At 38.8% G+C, this 17,033-nt stretch overlaps 1 protein-coding gene across 28 annotated transcripts in view; it reads left to right on the forward strand.

Annotated features, from left to right (window-relative positions):
• Nucleotides 1-17,033, forward strand: part of ZC3H14 (zinc finger CCCH-type containing 14) — a 49,507-nt gene that overhangs the window by 13,908 nt on the left and 18,566 nt on the right. For 20 of the 28 annotated variants that reach the window (NM_001266592.1, XM_015144289.3, XM_077937676.1 and 17 more), the window contains one exon: nucleotides 620-775. The exons of the other annotated variants lie outside the window; for them this stretch is intronic. In NM_001266592.1, coding sequence (NP_001253521.1) covers nucleotides 620-775 — 156 coding nt within the window. The remainder of the gene's footprint in view (nucleotides 1-619; nucleotides 776-17,033) is intronic. 28 annotated transcript variants of the gene reach the window in all.

A 17,033-nucleotide genomic window follows, 5' to 3' on the forward strand; every position in this document is an offset into this window, starting at 1 on the left:
ACTGATACAATATCATGAAGCTAAGCTTAAATAAACCGCGTTTTGTTGAAAATGAATACATATGTACTGTATTGTATTCATGGCATGTGGTTGTATGGACGTTGTTTACATATGTTTGGATAAATAGGTCAGGTATCTATCTCAGTAATGTTGTAAGAAAAAATGAATGGTATCTATGGATTGAACTCCTCATATATATGTTATTTTCTTTTTTTTGGAGACAGAGTCTCACTCTGTTGACCAGGCTTGAGTGCACAGTGGTGCAGTCTTGGCTCACTGCAACCTCTGCCTTCTGGGTTTAAGCAATTCTTCTGCCTCAGCCTCCTGAGTAGTTGGGATTACAGGTGTGTGCCACCACGCTTGGCTAATGTTTGTATTTTTAGTAGAAATGAGATTTTACCGTGTTGGCCAGGCTGGTCTCAAACTCCTGACCTCAAGTGATCCACTCGCCTTGCCTCCCAAAGTGCTGAGATTACAGGCATGAGCCACTGCGCCCAGCCCAAACTCCTCATATGTTCTAAACCAAAGGAGGCGTTTGTATTTAGTATGACATAGTCACTGTCAAGTTTTGATGTATTACTGCATTTGTATTTCTATCTTTTTTGCTTTTATGTGAAAGTCCCACAGAAACAGACCCTTCCAGTTGCTCCCAGAACTCGAACTTCTCAAGAAGAATTGCTAGCAGAAGTGGTCCAGGGACAAAGTAGGACCCCCAGAATAAGTCCCCCCATTAAAGAAGAGGAAACAAAAGGAGATTCTGTAGAAAAAAATCAAGGTAATAACTTAAATGATATTTCACTCTTTACTACAGTTTTTTCATGAGGCATTGAATATTTTCCAGTGAATTTTTATGAAATGTTACACTTTGAAAAAAGTGATGATTAAGCCCAGAAATAGAATGAGAAGGATACCATGAGGAAGGTTCATACCAACACTTTCCAGAAGCTTTATTATTTTTTTTTTAAGAGGTAGGGTCTTGCTGTGTTGCCCAGGCAGGCTTCAAACTCCTGGGCTCAAGCAGTCCTCCTGCCTCAGCATCCTTTGTAGCTGGAAGTGTGTACAAGTGTGTGCCACTGCACCCAGCCTTTTCTAGAAATTTTTGAAAGTCTTTTTATTGTGGAAATTTTTAATATTCTCAATAATGGAAAGCCTAGTATAGTGAGCTCTCATGAACCCAGTCATTAAGCCTTAGTTGTTATCAGAATTTTGCAAGTCTTTAGATAGCTCCTTCTTAAAGATAAATTTATTTCTGCATTCTTTCTTTTCCTTTTTGTTGATCCTACCCGTTTACCTGAACTTGAAATGTTAGTTATCTTTAAATCTCCCCCCCGTTAAGCATCCTATCTCTGACCTCCCATATGTGTCCCAGCAACCCTAATTTATCCCCTCATGCCTAACATACTTCAATTTGCTTCCAACTCTTTTTTTTTTTTGCTTTTTTCTCAGCTTTCTCCCCCAATTCCTATGCAATCTTTTGACTTTGAAAGTGTCTCTCTCATCTTCTAACTCCTTTGTGAAAGTGTCTCTCGCCGCCGCCTCATTGCCCAGAACTAACGCTGTTAGTTTGAACTTTTGGTGTCTCTGTTACCTGACCCCTGGGCCTGCACAGCCCTTCTCCACGACTCTTCAAACCTTTTGTTTCTTCTGTCATCAAGGATTCTTGTTTCTTCTGTTTCTTTTTCTACAAAGATTTGAATTTTAAAACCCCACCAAAAAAACCTATATGCTTATGTTACTTCTCACATACTTCTCAAGAACCTTTGAATGTATTTTTTCATTTCTCCAAAACTGTCCTTTAAATTGTTCCAGGTTTCATGAAACCTTATGATTTCAACATTGTCAGTTCTGTATTTGTCTCCTCATTGTGTCTCTTTAAAAAATTTTTACTGTATTGTATAGTTTGCTATGACAGTGTTATGTGCTGTTCTGATAAGTGATAGGCCTGAGGACAAGACCTGTTTGGCACCCAAACGGCAAATAGGTACCAGTTGGAAAATGTGAATGGGCCAAATTGAGAAGAGTAGCTGAAACTGAGGAGGGATTTTGCACAGTACAGTGACAGATGAGGCTGACCTGAAAGGGCTGTAGTGGTCTACTCCCTATGGAGTCTGTAATGTGTTACACCAATGTTTTCTTCAAAGACAGGACTCCACATGAAAGTCTTGGAGTGGAATCAAATGGAGCAGGGAAACAGTAGAGAAAAGGAAAGAATGTCAGATAAAAATAGAGGAAAACAATAGGAAATCTCAAAGCAAGGTGCCATATTTTTTAACATCACAAAATCAGCAGAAGGAGGTTGTGGATTCTGAAGTTAGAATAGCTATCCAAAGCAAACTTTCCCCTAAAATGAACAACAGAAAAGTATCAATGTCCTGTGCCAAATTAAAAGATAAAAGGGAATAAAAGACAAAATAGCACTGTTTCAGTGAAAGCATGCTGAAAAGTATACCAAAAAGAAATACAATTTCAAAGTGAGCTAGAAGACATTATTTAATACAAGACAAAACCAAGAAAAGCATAAAACAGAAAAACTTTGAGGCTGGGTGCAGTGGCTCATGCCTGTAATCCCAACACTTTGGCAGGCTGAGGCAGGAGGATCACTTGAGACTAGCTTGGGCAGCATAGCAAAACCATGTCTCTACAAAAAATAAAAATATTAGCTGGGCGAGGTATACACCTGTAGTCCTCTCTCCTTGGGAGGCTGAGGTGGGAGGATTGCTGAAGCCCAGGAGGCTGAGGTTGCAGTGAGCCACGATCATACCATTGCCCTCCAGGGAGGCGGAGGTGAGAGGATTGCTGGAGCACAGGAGGCTGAGATTGCAGTGAGCCATGATCATGCCATTGCCATCTAGTTTGGGTGATAGAGTGAGACTCTGTCTCAAAATAAATGAAGACTAAATTAGAAAGAACTCAAGAATTGGTGTGTCTTAATAAGATAAAACATCATGCATGTAATCCCAGCAATTTGGGAGGCCAAGGCAGGGGGATCACTTGAGGCCAGTTCAAGATCAGCCAGGGCAACATAGCAAGACCTTATGGCTACAGAAAATAGTAATTTAAAAATAAATAAAGTAAAACATCTTCAGAGAAATTGGAGATAAAAGACAACATTTTACAAGTCAAAAAGAAAGGGCTCATGAGAAAGTGGCAAATATTGAATACAGGCAATAGAAATACAGTATATTTATAATAGGAGTCTCCAAAGAAGCAATATTCAGAGGAACAGAATAAGCGTTAACTGTCTTTCAAGAAGACTTTCCTGAAGTGAAAACATATTTGAAACTGTTGTCTGAAAAATTGCACAGTATACCTGAGAATATTTACCCAGAACCACAACACTAAGATGTATTATATAATTAATGAAATTTTAAAAAGAAAAAAAATCATTTGAACATTTAGGCAAAAGGGGCACATGACTTAGAAGAAAAAGAAAGGTAGATTATCATCAGACTTTTCAGCAGCATCACTTTTGTGCTGGAAGAAAATGGACTAGCATATTTAAGATACTCCAGAAAAGAAAATGTGAGCCAAGAATTTAATGTCCAGCAAAAGTGACCTTTAGAAGTGATCCGGCACCCACTGTTATCTATATGCAGAAATTCAGAGACTGCTATTCCCATGAACTTTTCTTAGGGAATCTAATGGAGGATGAGCTTCAGACAAGTAAAAGCCTGTTGTCCTGAATTCACATTGGAAATTTTTTGGAACGCACATTGTATTTTATATATAAATGTATTTTTTTCTAGTTCTGTCTACTGCAAGGGCATAGAAACATTCGTCAACCCTTAGCATCATCTGTAGTTCCCAGATTGTGGTCTTGGAATACTTCCTATTTAAAAAATTAGGCTTCTTGGGCTGGGTGCGGTGGCTCACGCTTGTAATCCTAGCATTTTGGGAAGCCAAGGTGGGCGGATCACCTGAGGTCAGGAGTTCAAAACCAGCCTGGCCAGCATGGTGAAACTCCATCTCTACTAAAAATACAAAAAAATTAGCTGGGTGTTGTGGTGTGCACCTGTAATCCCAGCTACTCAGGAGGCTGAGGCAGGAGAATCGCTTGGACCTGGGAGGTGGAGGTTGCAGTGAGCAGAGATTGTTCCACTGTACTCCAGCCTGGGCAACAGAGTGAGATTCCATCTCAATCAATCAATCAATCAATCAATCAATAGGCTTCTTGAGAAATGTCTTTTTCCAGGTCTGGAGCAGGAAATGTTAACATGATCCTGGAAGGGCTCAACATCCCAGATAACAAAGAAGCTGTCAATGAATGGTAGATCATGTCCAAAGGATGCAGGAGCCAACTTAGAGAGATTTCCCTTGGCCAAAAATGGAATTATTTGAGATTCAGTAGGTGTAAAAATGGTAGTGGATTAAAGCCCATTTAAGTCCACAATTTCATAATGACATTTTTAAAAAGTAAGCCCTAACTAGTCAGCTTCTGGAAGATAGTAGATACTCATTCATTGTCTTGAAAACTGGGTAAATAAAATAATTGAACATTTATGCTGTCTTTTCTGTAAGAATGATACCACTGGGTAACCCCATAGGACAGGAGTTGGCATCTGTTGGAACCAAACCATGTCTATTCATGTATGTATTGTCCATGGCTACTTTCATACTACAACCTTAGTTGAATAGTTGCAGCAGACCATATAGCTTACATAGCCTAAAATAGCCTAAAAGATTTGCCAACCTCTGATATAGTAGATGAGAGAGACATTTTCTTTTAAAATGATTTCAGCTAATAAGAGAACAAGATGGTAGAATTAGAGTTTTGCTTTTAAGAGTGAAAACCAGTTGTTTTGTGCCTCTTGATACAAAAGAACAGAACTTTAGTCTTGCCAAAAATGTAAACCTAAGTCATCAAGCTTCCAGTCCAGCAGTCAGTTTGCAAGAAGTTACAGAGGCCAGAGGAGTATGTTGGTTGAGCTTCACCATGAGTGTGCAACTGGAAAAATAGTCTGGGACACTATGGGTCGTATAGCCCGAGAATTTGAGATTAAAAGGCAAATCAAAGGAAAATAAAAGGAGCAGGATTAAACTAGTGGCTAGGGATACCCAGTATGTGTGAAATTGTAAAGAATCTCCAGGCGTTAATATAAAAGGCACATAGTGGTTGCTTTTGAAGAGGATTGATAAAGATGGAGCGCACAGAGGCTTCTGGGCTGGCAGGTGACGTTCTCTCTTTTGGCTTGGATGGTAGTCAGAAGGGTGTTTTGCCTTATGAAAATTCGTTAAGCTGTATGTTTGTGTGGTTTTCTATATCGTGTTTTCAAAAGGGATAATTGAAATGGTGTCAGGTACCTTTGCTGATGAGGACTTTGGTATTACTAGATATATTCACAAGTGTGAAGTGATACTGCAAGCAATTGTTATCTGTTAACGTGGTTACTCACTGTTGTATAGTAAAATCTGGGGCAGGTTTTTAAAATATAAACTTGCACATGTATTGGCATAAGTTATTGATAGCTTTTTTTTTCTTCTTTTGTTTGAGCAGATAACATTCTCTCTTTTCCCTGGTGTCTTTATTTTTACTAGCGCACCCACCTCATAATATGTGTACTTTTTCCTTTTTGTCTTGCCATCAGTCTGTCACTTGAAGTATATTTTGCCCAAAGACTTAACAGCAATTATTCTGGCTTTATTATTTTTTTTTTTAATTTTTATTTTTTTTGGTGTTTTTGTTTTCTATTGCATTGACCTCTGCTTTTTTTTTTTTTTTTTTAAGAGGCGAGGTCTCACTATTGCCTAGGCTAGACTACAGTGGCACAATTGTAGCTCACTACAACCTCAAACACCTGGGCTCAAATGATCCTCCCGCCTCAGGGACCATACGCACACGCCACCATGCCCAGCTAATGTTTAAGTTTTTTTGTAAAGATGGAGTCTCACTCAGTTGCCCAGGCTGGTCTTGAACCCCTGAGCTCAAGCAGTCCTCTTGCCTCAGCCTCCCAAAGTGCTTGGTTTACAGGTGTGAGCCACTACACCTGGCCCGACTTCTCTTTTAATTTATCCTTCCATATTTTAAAAATTATTTACCTCAGCCTGTCTTCTTCTCAAATGTAGGCACTTAAGCTGTAAATTTTTCTTGATGTGCTATGTTTATGACGTATGACAGGTTTTAATTCATCATGTTTTCATTATCAGAGTGTCTGATTTCCATTGTAATTTTCATCATTGGCCCATGCATTATTTGAAAGTGTGTTTTCTATACAGTATTTGGAAGTGGTGTGTGTTTTTGTCTTTTAATCCTTTTTATTATATATAGCTGACTTAATTACATTGTGGCTAGATAATGTAATTTTTACAATGCATAGTTTTTGAAACTTGTTAACACTTGCTTAGTGCATGATCAAGTTTATGCATCTTCCACATGCATTTTGGAAGAAAGTAGACTAATTGTTGGATTGGGAATTTTACATTTATTCAGTAGATAAAGCTCTCCTGTTAACATTATTCAAATCTTGACCTTGCTGAGTTTTTGTGCTGCTTGACTTTCCACTTGAGAAAGGGTGTTGAAATTGACCAATATGATGACAGATTTATCTTAATTTCTCTTGTACTTACATGTTTTTGCTTTATTTTTAGGCTGTTCTATACTAATAGTAGGTGCATACATATTTAAATTTGTTTTATCTTCTCTGCAAATTGAATCCCTTATCTTGATTTATGACCCTCTGCAGCAAAAGATATTTTTATCTTAAAGTCAGTTTTACCTGATATTAATATAGCCATTTAATTGTATTTGCTTTATATATCTGGTTTCCCTGCCTTTGTTTTCAGTCTTCTCTCTCATGCTTTAGGAATATACAGTTGATCCTTGAACTGCACAAATTTGAACTCTGTGGGTCCACTCATACACTTATATGTGGATTTTTGAAAATAAATATATTGGAAATATTTTTTGAGATATGTAGCAATTTGAAAAAACTTGCAGATAAACTGTATAGCCTAGAAATATTGACAAAATTAAGAAAAATTTAGGTATGTCATGAACACATAAAATACATGTAGCTACTAGACTATTTTAACATTTACTATCATAAAACATACACAAATATATTATGAAAAGTTTAATTTATCAAAATATATGCACACAAACACAGACTTTACATGATACCACTTGTAGTTGAGAGAAGTGTAAGCAAACATAAAGATGCAGTAATAGCTACATAAGATTTAGTGCATACTGTACTACTGTAATAATGTCGTTACCTCCTGTTGCTTTATGGTGAGCTAAGGTGTTTTGAGTGTCCACTTGAAATGCTGCGTGATGCTAACCATCTCAGCATGAGCAGTTCAGCTCTCCAGTAAATCGTGAATTGCAGTAAAAGGTGATCTTGCGGTTCTTGCATATTTTTCATCATGTTTAGTGTAATACTGTAAACCTTCAATAACACCAGGGGACCCATAGTGAAGTGCTACTAGTAATGCTGGATGTGCTCCCAAGAAGTAGAGAAAAGTCATGACGTTACAAGAAAAAGTTTAATTCTCAATATGTACCAAAGATACATATTACAGCTGTGACTGCAGTTATTCACTGTTTCAAGATAAATGAATTTAACATAAGGACCATGGTAAAAAAAAAAAAAAAAGAAGAAGAAGAAGAAAAAGAAAAAAATTTATGAAGCTGTAATTGCAGCTACGTTGACAACAGTAGTAGTTAAATGTTTGGGAAGTCAAAAAAGTTGTATATAGATTTTCAACCGTTGGGGGGTTTGGTTCCCTTAGCCCTCATGTTGTTTAAGGGTCAGCTATATATTATATCTTAAATATCATGAAGCTAGATTTTGTTTTCTAGTCTAATCTGAGTTTGCCTTTTATTGGAGAGTTTAGACCAGTCACATTTATTATAATTACTGGTACAGTTGGATTATTTTCTGTCATCATTTCTGATTTGTATTTGCCTGCTTTTCTATTTTTTCTCATCTTTTTTAAGGTTCATTAATTACTGTTATTCTTGACAACCCTAATACTGGTTTTACAATTTTAAACTAGTTTACTATTTAAACCTTCCATTTCTGTTCTTTTTTTTTTTTTTTTTTTTTTTTGAGACACAGTCTCACGCTATCCCCAGGCTGGAGTGCAGTGGCACGATCTCGGCTCACTGCAGTCTCCGACTCCCTGGTTCAAGTGATTCTCCTGCCTCAGCCTCCCAAGTAGCTGGGATTACAAGCGCCCACCACCATGCCCAGCTAATTTTTGTATTTTTAATAGAGATGAGGTTTCACCATGTTGGCCAGGTTGGTCTTGATCTCCTGACCTTTTGATCCCCTGACCTCATGATCTGCCCACTTCAGCCTCCCAAAGTGTTGGGATTATAGGTGTGAGCCACCACGCTTGGCCTCATTTCTCTTCTTTTAGTGATTACCAGTGAAATTTTACCATGCAAATTTAGTATTCTAAGAGTTAATATCCTGACCCCATTCTCAAAACAGTAAAAGGACTTCTGAATACCTTTGAAGAGCTTCAGTCCTTACCCTCCTAATTTAATTGTTTTCAGTGTTTCAATTTGATCTTTTTTAAAATGCACAAGTTGAACAGCATTCTTGTAATTTTTTCCAGGCAGTGTTTTTTCAGGTTTTCCTCCTGTTTATAATTTTACTTATTCTTAACATCTCTGAGTGTTATTTGGGTATCATTATTTTCCAATATTTTGAAGTATTTTTGGAGTATTTTTTTGAAAGTTTCACTGGAACATGTCTGTTAGCAATATATTTTCCAAGAGTCTATTCACCTGTGAGTGTTTTATTTCTTTGTGTTCTTGTGCAGTAGTTTTGCTGGATACCCAAATCTAGGTTAACAGTTATTTGCTCTCCACGCCTTATATGTATTATTATCCCATTGTCTTCTGCTTTCCATTGTTGAGTGGACTTCCGTCATTCTAATTGTCTGTCGTTCCTTTGTAGGTGATCTGTCCTTTCTCTCTGGCTGCTTTCAAGATCTTCTCTTTGTCTTTGATGTTCTGCAGTTTCACTACGATGTGTCTAGGCGTGGATTTCCTTTTATTTTTCCTGTTTGGTATAATGTATGGAAAAATCCAATATATTTGAAATAAAATACTTTACATTATGAAATACATTCTCATAGAAAATCTGGGAAGAAGAAAGCATATCAATGTAATATCTCCTAATAGATGAGAAAATAATCAAATAGTATAAAAAGATTAAAAATAAAAAGCAACATTCCTTGCTTCGTTCTTCTCTATACTAGTCCCACTCTGCAGAACCCACCGCTTTTAAATGCTTCTGTTTCTTTCTCCATGTTGTAATAATATGCTTTATACTGTTTCCTCATTGACCAACTATAGATAGTATCTGTTGATTTCTTGCTATATGTCAGGATCTAGCCCGGTTATACTTTTCCCTTGCTTCCAAGCGCATACAGCAAAATTAGTTTTAAATTCATTTATTGGTTACTTTGGTAATTTTAAGTAGTACACCTAAATATTTCTTGTATGGTTATATTTCAGTATATTTAGTATATTTTGACTTCTGAAAGATACAGACATTTATGTTATCCTTCAATTCCTTTTTTTTTGGAGGTAGTCTCACTTTGTTGCCCAGGCTGGAATGCAGTGGCGCAATCCTGGCTCACTGCAACCTCTGCCTCCTGGGTTTAAGTGATTCTCCTGCCTCAGCCTCCTGAGTAGCTTGGGACTACAGGCACACCCTACCAGGCCTGGATTTTTTAAATAAAATTTTTAGTAGAGATGGGGTCTCACCATCTTGCCCAGGCTGGTCTCGAACTCCTGAGCTCAGGCAGTCTGCCCATCTCGGCCTCCCAAAGTGCTGGGATTACAGGCCACCATGCCAGGCCCCTCTTTCAAGTCTTATATTTTCTTTCTTGCCACCAGCTACATTCTGTCCTGCCTCCACTTTCTGAATTGTCACCTGCACTTTTATATTGTCAAAGCTGATCAAATTTACATTTTGTTCCCTACTTTAGTTAAGACTTAGTAGATCGACTCTAAGAGTTGAGAAACAGTAAGCATTTACACTATTAAGACTATTTGGGCATGGCTGGTGGCTCACACCTGTAATCTCAGCACTTTAGGAGGCTGAGGTGGGAGGTTTGCTTGAGCCTAGGAATTTGAGTCCAGCGTGGGCAACATAGCGGACCCTCATCTATATGTATATATTTTTTTAATTAGCTGGATGTGACGATGTGCACCTGTAGTCGTGGTGCTCTGGAGGATTGCTTGAGCCCAGGAGTTCGAGGTTACAGTGCGCTGTGATTGTGCCAGCCTGGGTGACAGACCAAGACCCTGTCTCTAAAAATAAAGTTTTAAAGACTATATAAATATTACAAGGCCAAATTTACGTTCTGTTTCTTGTACAGTTTTGTGTAGGGATGCTCTAGAGTTTCTTTTTTTAATTTTTGCCCTCTCATACAATTTTTTTGTTTCACTTAGGTGGTTCTTTTTTCCCTTCTTGCATTGCCTACGTGTACTGTAGCCTAAAAGTCTATCACTCTGTGCTTTGAAATCTTTGGCTTTCCCACTTGTTCTTAGGTACCTTCCTCCTGGAACCTCTCTCCTCCTTTTCTCACCTGACTGCTTGCTCTAGGCCTGCTCTAGGCCTGCTCAAGGCCATCATCCCAGGACGCCCTCCTCCCCTGAGTCAGCTCTGCAATTCCTGAATTCCATTTTGTCTTCTCAGTACATTTCTGCATTTCGTAATCATGTCACAAAGAAACTCCTTAAGAAGGTATGGAAGGTAGATTTTCTGAGTGCTTGGAAATCTGAAGCTATCCTTGTACTTGTTTGATACTTTGACTAGGTACAGAATTCTAAGTTGAAGTCATTTTTTTCAAAACTTTGGAGGCATAATTACATTATCTTGAGGCTTCAGTGTTTATGCTGAGAACTTGGTTGCCCATCTTATTCCATTGTGTAATACCTGGGATTTTTTTCTCTGGGAATTTTTTTTTCTATGTTCCTGGTGTCTGAAATTTCACTGTGGTATGTCTAGATGCTAGTTAGGTACATTAGGTACCCTTTTAATTTGAAAATTCATTCTCTTCAGTGTGGGAAATTCTCTTGCATTATTTGTTTTAAAATTTACTGTCCTTGTTTTCATTGTTCTCTTGTGGAAATTCTGTTAGTTGGATGATAAGCCCCTTCTTTGATCTATCAGTTGATCAGTTGTATAACTTTTCTCTCTTCATTTTTGACTTGACCTTGTTGGTCTACTCTTGAATACTTCCTTGACTTTAGTATCCTTACTGAACATTTTTAAAATGTAGGCAAGCATATTTTTTAATTTCCACAAACTTTTTCTTGTTCTGTTTTTCATGGTATCTTATTTTGTGGAAACAGTATCATCTCAACTGTCTGAAGATCCTAATTAGAGGGATTTTTTTTTTCTTTTCAAGGAATTCAGTCTTGTCTCCTAATTAATGGAGTCAGAGTCAGATTTTATGCTTTTTTTCTTGCTCTTTCATATATGGGAGTTTTTCAAAAACGTCTGCAGATAGTGGTTCCTAGTTTGAGGAAGGGTAGTGCAGAGCCTTACCTAGAATTGTGCTGTGGGCTGAGCTTTTCTGCAGGCAGGTTTAGCTTTAAGTGAAGCAGACAAGGAGCTGCAATTGGCCTTGCAGTTGTGGAGGAATTTTTTGGGGGGAGCAGGTTGGTATGCTTACACTCCCACTAGTTGTCTATTAAAAATATTAAAATTTTGTCTTTTAAATGTCTGTCTCTGGCAATACCATTCACAAGCCTTCTTCTCTGCCTTACATCCTTCTTGGTTTTTACTCATTGCTGCAATCTCTCACAGTTGGATGGCCCTTTGTTTCATCCACATTCATCTCTACACTGTGACTTTGACATTTTTATATCTCCAGCCTGGACCTTGCCCTCAATTCCTCATTTCTGTCCAACCACTTTATGTTTCTTCTTGGATGTATAATCATTTCAGACTTGTCCAAAACTCAACTGTGAATTTTCCTCTCCTGTCTTGTTCTTCCTGCAGTCTTCCTCATTTCAGTTTAATGCTGCCTTCATCTTTCCAATTTCTGAGACAGTCTTCTTGCCATTCTTTTTTTTCCTCTCCTTCTTTCCTTCCTCTTTCCTCTCTACCTCTGTCTCCCTCCTTCTCTTGTTGCACCTGTCAGCCTCTACGTCCAGATTTATGGAATTCACCACTGTTTATCACTTCTGCCTCTACCACCCGTCAAAGTCACTGTCTGGCCGGGCGTGTTGGCTCATGCCTATAATCCCAGCACTTTGGGAGGCCGAGGCGGGTGGATCATATGAGGTTAGGAGTTTGAGACCAGCCTGGCCAGCATAGTGAAACCCCGTCTCTACTAAAAATACAAATATTAGCTGGGCATGATAGCACGTGCCTGTAGGCCCAGCTACTCAGGAGGCTGAGGTACGAGAATCGCTTGAACCCGGGAGGCGGAGGTTACAGTGAGCCGAGATCACGCCACTGCATTCCAGCCTTGGTGACACAGTGACACTGTGTCTCAAAAAAAAAAAAAAAAAAGTCACCGTCTGTGATTTGCCTTGGTTACTTGATTATTGGAATAGTGTGTTCTTACAAGGTGTGTCTGCTTTCAAACTTCCCTTCCTTCAGTCCGTCCCACATAGCAACAGCAGTGATCCTTTAAACTGTAAATTAGATCATGCTACTCTACAGCGTAGAACCCCCCAGGGGCTCCCTGTCACACTGTAAGTCAAAGTCTTTTGCCTTCTTATCACCCACCTCCCTTCCTCTACTCTGGCTCCCTGTCCTTGCTGCTGCTCCTGCATACTGGCCTCCTTGTCCTTCAGGACATTTGAAGAGCTGCTCATCTCAGATGTTTTTGCCCTGTCCTGAGAATGTTTACTTCAGATGTTCTCATATCTCATCCAAGTGTCATCTTCGAGGCCTCCTCTGGCCCCGTCCCCATTCTCCCTCCTTTCTAAAGCTTTATTTTTCCCCGTAACGTTTGTCACCATCAAATATATATGTTATGTTTTCGTGGTTTAGGTATTTTTATCCGGACTTAGGTCTTTATGTTTTAACATGAAAGTTTTCTCTTAACATATATTTATTTGGGGGTCTTGAGAGCTATCTCCTTCCCCATCTCAACAGAATCCATGCTTTTTGAGCAGGGATTTATGTGTTTGTTCTGTATGGCTGTTACTGAGTGCCCAGAGCAGTGTCTGGCATATGGTAGTAGGAGCTCAGTCAGTGTTTGTTGTCTGAGTAAATATCACTCCTGCCTTGCATCTAACCTGCAGTTTTCACAGGGGCTCATTTGTGGTTTTGCCTGCTGTGCCTTACAGCCAGTATTTGTCCCTATATTTTCTATTACCCGGAGATTGTTGATATCTCACCTGCTGTGATCACCTTGTAACCCCCATCTCTAAATCAGTGATCTCCATCATATTTTTGACCTGAAATTTTTGTACAGTAGTCATTTTTAAGTACGTATACCAATGTATGTATTTTACTTATGTACACATGCTATATTAGTATGAATATTAGAAAACATAAGAATAGAAATCTGCCGGGCACGGTGGCTCACGCCTGTAATCCCAGCAAGTTGAGAGGCTGAGGCAGGCGGATCGCCAGGTCAGGAGTTCAAGACCAGCCTGGCCAATATGGTGAAACTCCGTCTCTACTAAAAATACAAAACTTAGCCGGGTGTGGTGGTGGGTGCCTGTAATCCCAGCTACTTGGGAGGCTGAGGCAGGAGAATTGCTTGAACCCAGGAAGCGGGGGTTGCAGTGAGCCGAGATTACATCACTCCACTGTAGCCTGAGTGACAGGGCAAGACTCCATATCGGAATAAAATAAAATAAAAAAAAAATAAAAGAATAGAAACCCAAAGATCATAGGGTAGAGATGTAGATACTGAGTTCTTTGATTCACTTTTATGGACTCTTCAGAAGGAGAGATTATAATTGTCTATGCTTGGTACGTTGTGTTGGACTGGAAGCACTGTGAAAGATTCTGAGTCAAGGGGAGATTTTATATTCAGAGAAAATCGAAAATCCTCTTGCTTTCCTCGGAGGGAGGCACTGCACTTAGAAGTTTGATGTGTATTGGTGTCATCTTCTAGGCATTTCTTATATCTGTGAACATGTGCATCCTTTGTATATAAAGTGGAATTATGTGTTTACTTATGCACACATACAAATGTACATATAAAGTAGGAATTATACCACACACAGTTCTCTGTGATGTGCTTTTGTTCCACTTAATGTATCACATGGTAGAGTCCTTGATTGTGGACCCAGGAGCCAGATTACTGAAGGTGCAGACCCTGCAGTTTACTAGTTGACTTTAACCTTTCTGTATCCCAGTTTCCTAATCTATAAATGAAGGATAACGGTAGCATTAATTCAGAGTTATTGGTAAGAGTAAATGTTAAAATACATAAACTTTCTCTGCTGATGAGTATTTACACTGGAGTCTTAGGAAGGGTCCTTGCTTGTTTTCTATTCTACAGTTGGGCTGGACATAGTAGGCCATACGGGTGCCATCAGATGGGCTCTTGTTTCTCTGTGGCCTGTTCTGTTAGACCTCTTTCCTCCTTTTTTCCTTGAGGTTGTCTGTCCTCTAGTGAACCAGCTGGTTTACAGGTGGTGCTTGGCTGAGAGTGTCTTGCTGTTAACAGTTACTATGGATGTCATATGCCAACTGGTTCTGTTAAAAAAAAGTCTGAATCCAAAGCCTTGTGAATTTTGAACATTATTTTCTGTCTGGAATTTTGAAGAACTGATTCATACAGTGGAGAAATGAATAAAGATTTTTATTTTACAAATTCCAGCACAGAGCATTTTCTTTATACTGTTACTGTGACACCTATTTGGGAAACCAAAGTCTACAATTCTTTATAAGGATTCCTTTTCTTTTCTTTTCTTTTTTTTTTTTTTTTTTGAGACAGAGTCTTACTCTGCCACCCAGGCTGCAGTGCAGTAGTGCAATCTCACTCACTGCAACCTCCGCCTCACAGGTTCAAGTGATTCTCCTGCCTCAGCCTCCCAAGTAGCTGGAATTACAGGTGCGTGCCACCACGCCTGGCTAATTTTTGTATTTTTGGTAGAGACAGGGTTTCAGCACGTTGGCCAGGCTGGTCTCGAACTCCTGACCTCAAGTGATCCACCTGCCTTGGCCTCCCAAAGTGCTGGAATGACGGGTGTGAGCCACCGCGCCAGGCCAGGATTCTTCTTTTAAGAGGCTGTAGTGAGCAGCATCTACCAACTTGCATCCTTGTATGTTGCATATCTTATTTGTTTGCTTGGGGGAGTAAACCAAAGTAAAAACATCCTTTCTCAAATTAAGGACGTTCAAAGATTTTCTGTGTTAATGGATTGGAAGTCTTTACTATTCTTTTTTTTTTTTTTTTTTTGAAATGGAGTCTCCCTCTGTCTCCTAGGCTAGAGTGCAGTGGCGCGATCTCTGCTCATGCAGCCTCTGCCTCCCGGGTTCAAGCGATTCTCCTGTCTCAGCCTCCTGAGTAGCTGAGATAACAGGCGTGCACCACCACACCCGGCTAATTTTTGTATTTTTAGTAGAGACGGGGTTTCACCACGTTGGTTGGGCTGGTCTCGAACTCCTGACTTCATGATCCTCCCACCTTGGCCTCCCAAAATGCTGGGATTACAGGCGTGAGCCACTGCACCCAGCCTAGAAGTCTTTACTATTCTTAAGATGGCAGTAGTCCCCAAGTTGATCTATGGGTTCAACTCAATCGCTGTTTAAATCCCAAACTGCTTTTTTTGTAGAAATCGGCAGGCTGATCCTAAAATTCATATGGAAATAAAAAGGGACTGAGAATAGCCAAAACTATTGAAAAAGAGTAACATTGTCAAGGTTATGTTGCTTGATTTCAAAACTTATTACAAAGCTAAAGTAATCAAGACTGTGTGATACTGGCATAAGGATAACCATACAGACCCATGGACCAGAATTGAGAGTCCAGAAGCAACTGCATACTTTCACAACACATCGATTTTTGGCAGCGGTGCTAAGACTGTTTATTGGCAAAAGAATAGGTTTTTCCACAGGTGATGCTGGGACAACTGAATATCGACATGAAAAGAATGAAGTTGGAACCTTACCTTATGTCATAAACAAAAATAAACTCAAAATGGATCAAAAACCTAAACTTCAAAACTCTTAGGGAAAAAAATAGTTATGTCTTGGATTCCGGAATGGTTTCTTAAATATGACACCAAAAGCACAAGCAACCAAAGGAAAAAAAGATAAATCAGACTTCATCAAAATTTAGTATTTTTGTGTTTCAAAAGATGCTATCAAAAAAAAAAGACAACAAAATGGGAGAGAATATTTAAGAAACACCTATCTAATAATGGTCCAGTTTTAAGCCAAGGCTGAGTTCTTATTTCCCCATCCTTGAGTTTACATGATACTATATTAGTGAAGTTGAATTCCGTTATTACCACATGTATCTTGAAAGAAGTTTGTTTGGATCGTGGGTCCAGGTACTTTCTCCGCCCTTTCCCTCCAAAGGATTTGTCAATCTCAATAATGTTATATACTAATTTCAAGGGGAAATACAACTTAAAATAAAATAAAACAATTCAGAAATCTGAAGCTTAAAAATGTTATGGTTTAGATGAAAAGGGAAAAGTACATTTAATTCATACCATATTTAGATGTAAAGCACTTAATGTTGTATTGCTTAACTTAGAGTGTAGCACTTCAGTGGTCTCATGTGAAGTAAATAATAGAAAATTCTTTGTGTGACACATGTCTGTTTTCAGCCAATCAGAAACCAGTATTATTTTGTATGTAATAATAGGGTTTATTGGAAGAGGAGCTATATAGATGGTAGGACTTAGAGGATGTAGGGCCCTACATGTTAGGGCTTCTTAGTTGTAGCGAAGAGCAATTGGTCTTGTACATTTAGCTTTTTCACGTTTACTTTTGAGTTCTGGCTCTAGAAATGTACAACCCCATTTTTTGAATTATAGGTTTTAAGATGTTACTTGCTCTTAATACTTCTTAAGGTAACAGCCTTGATCACTACTTTTACTTTTGATGAAATAACTTAATGAGCTGTGAAGAAAAAATTAT

Source organism: Macaca mulatta, chromosome 7 (assembly GCF_049350105.2).
Source record: "Macaca mulatta isolate MMU2019108-1 chromosome 7, T2T-MMU8v2.0, whole genome shotgun sequence".
Taxonomy (NCBI): domain Eukaryota; kingdom Metazoa; phylum Chordata; class Mammalia; order Primates; family Cercopithecidae; genus Macaca; species Macaca mulatta.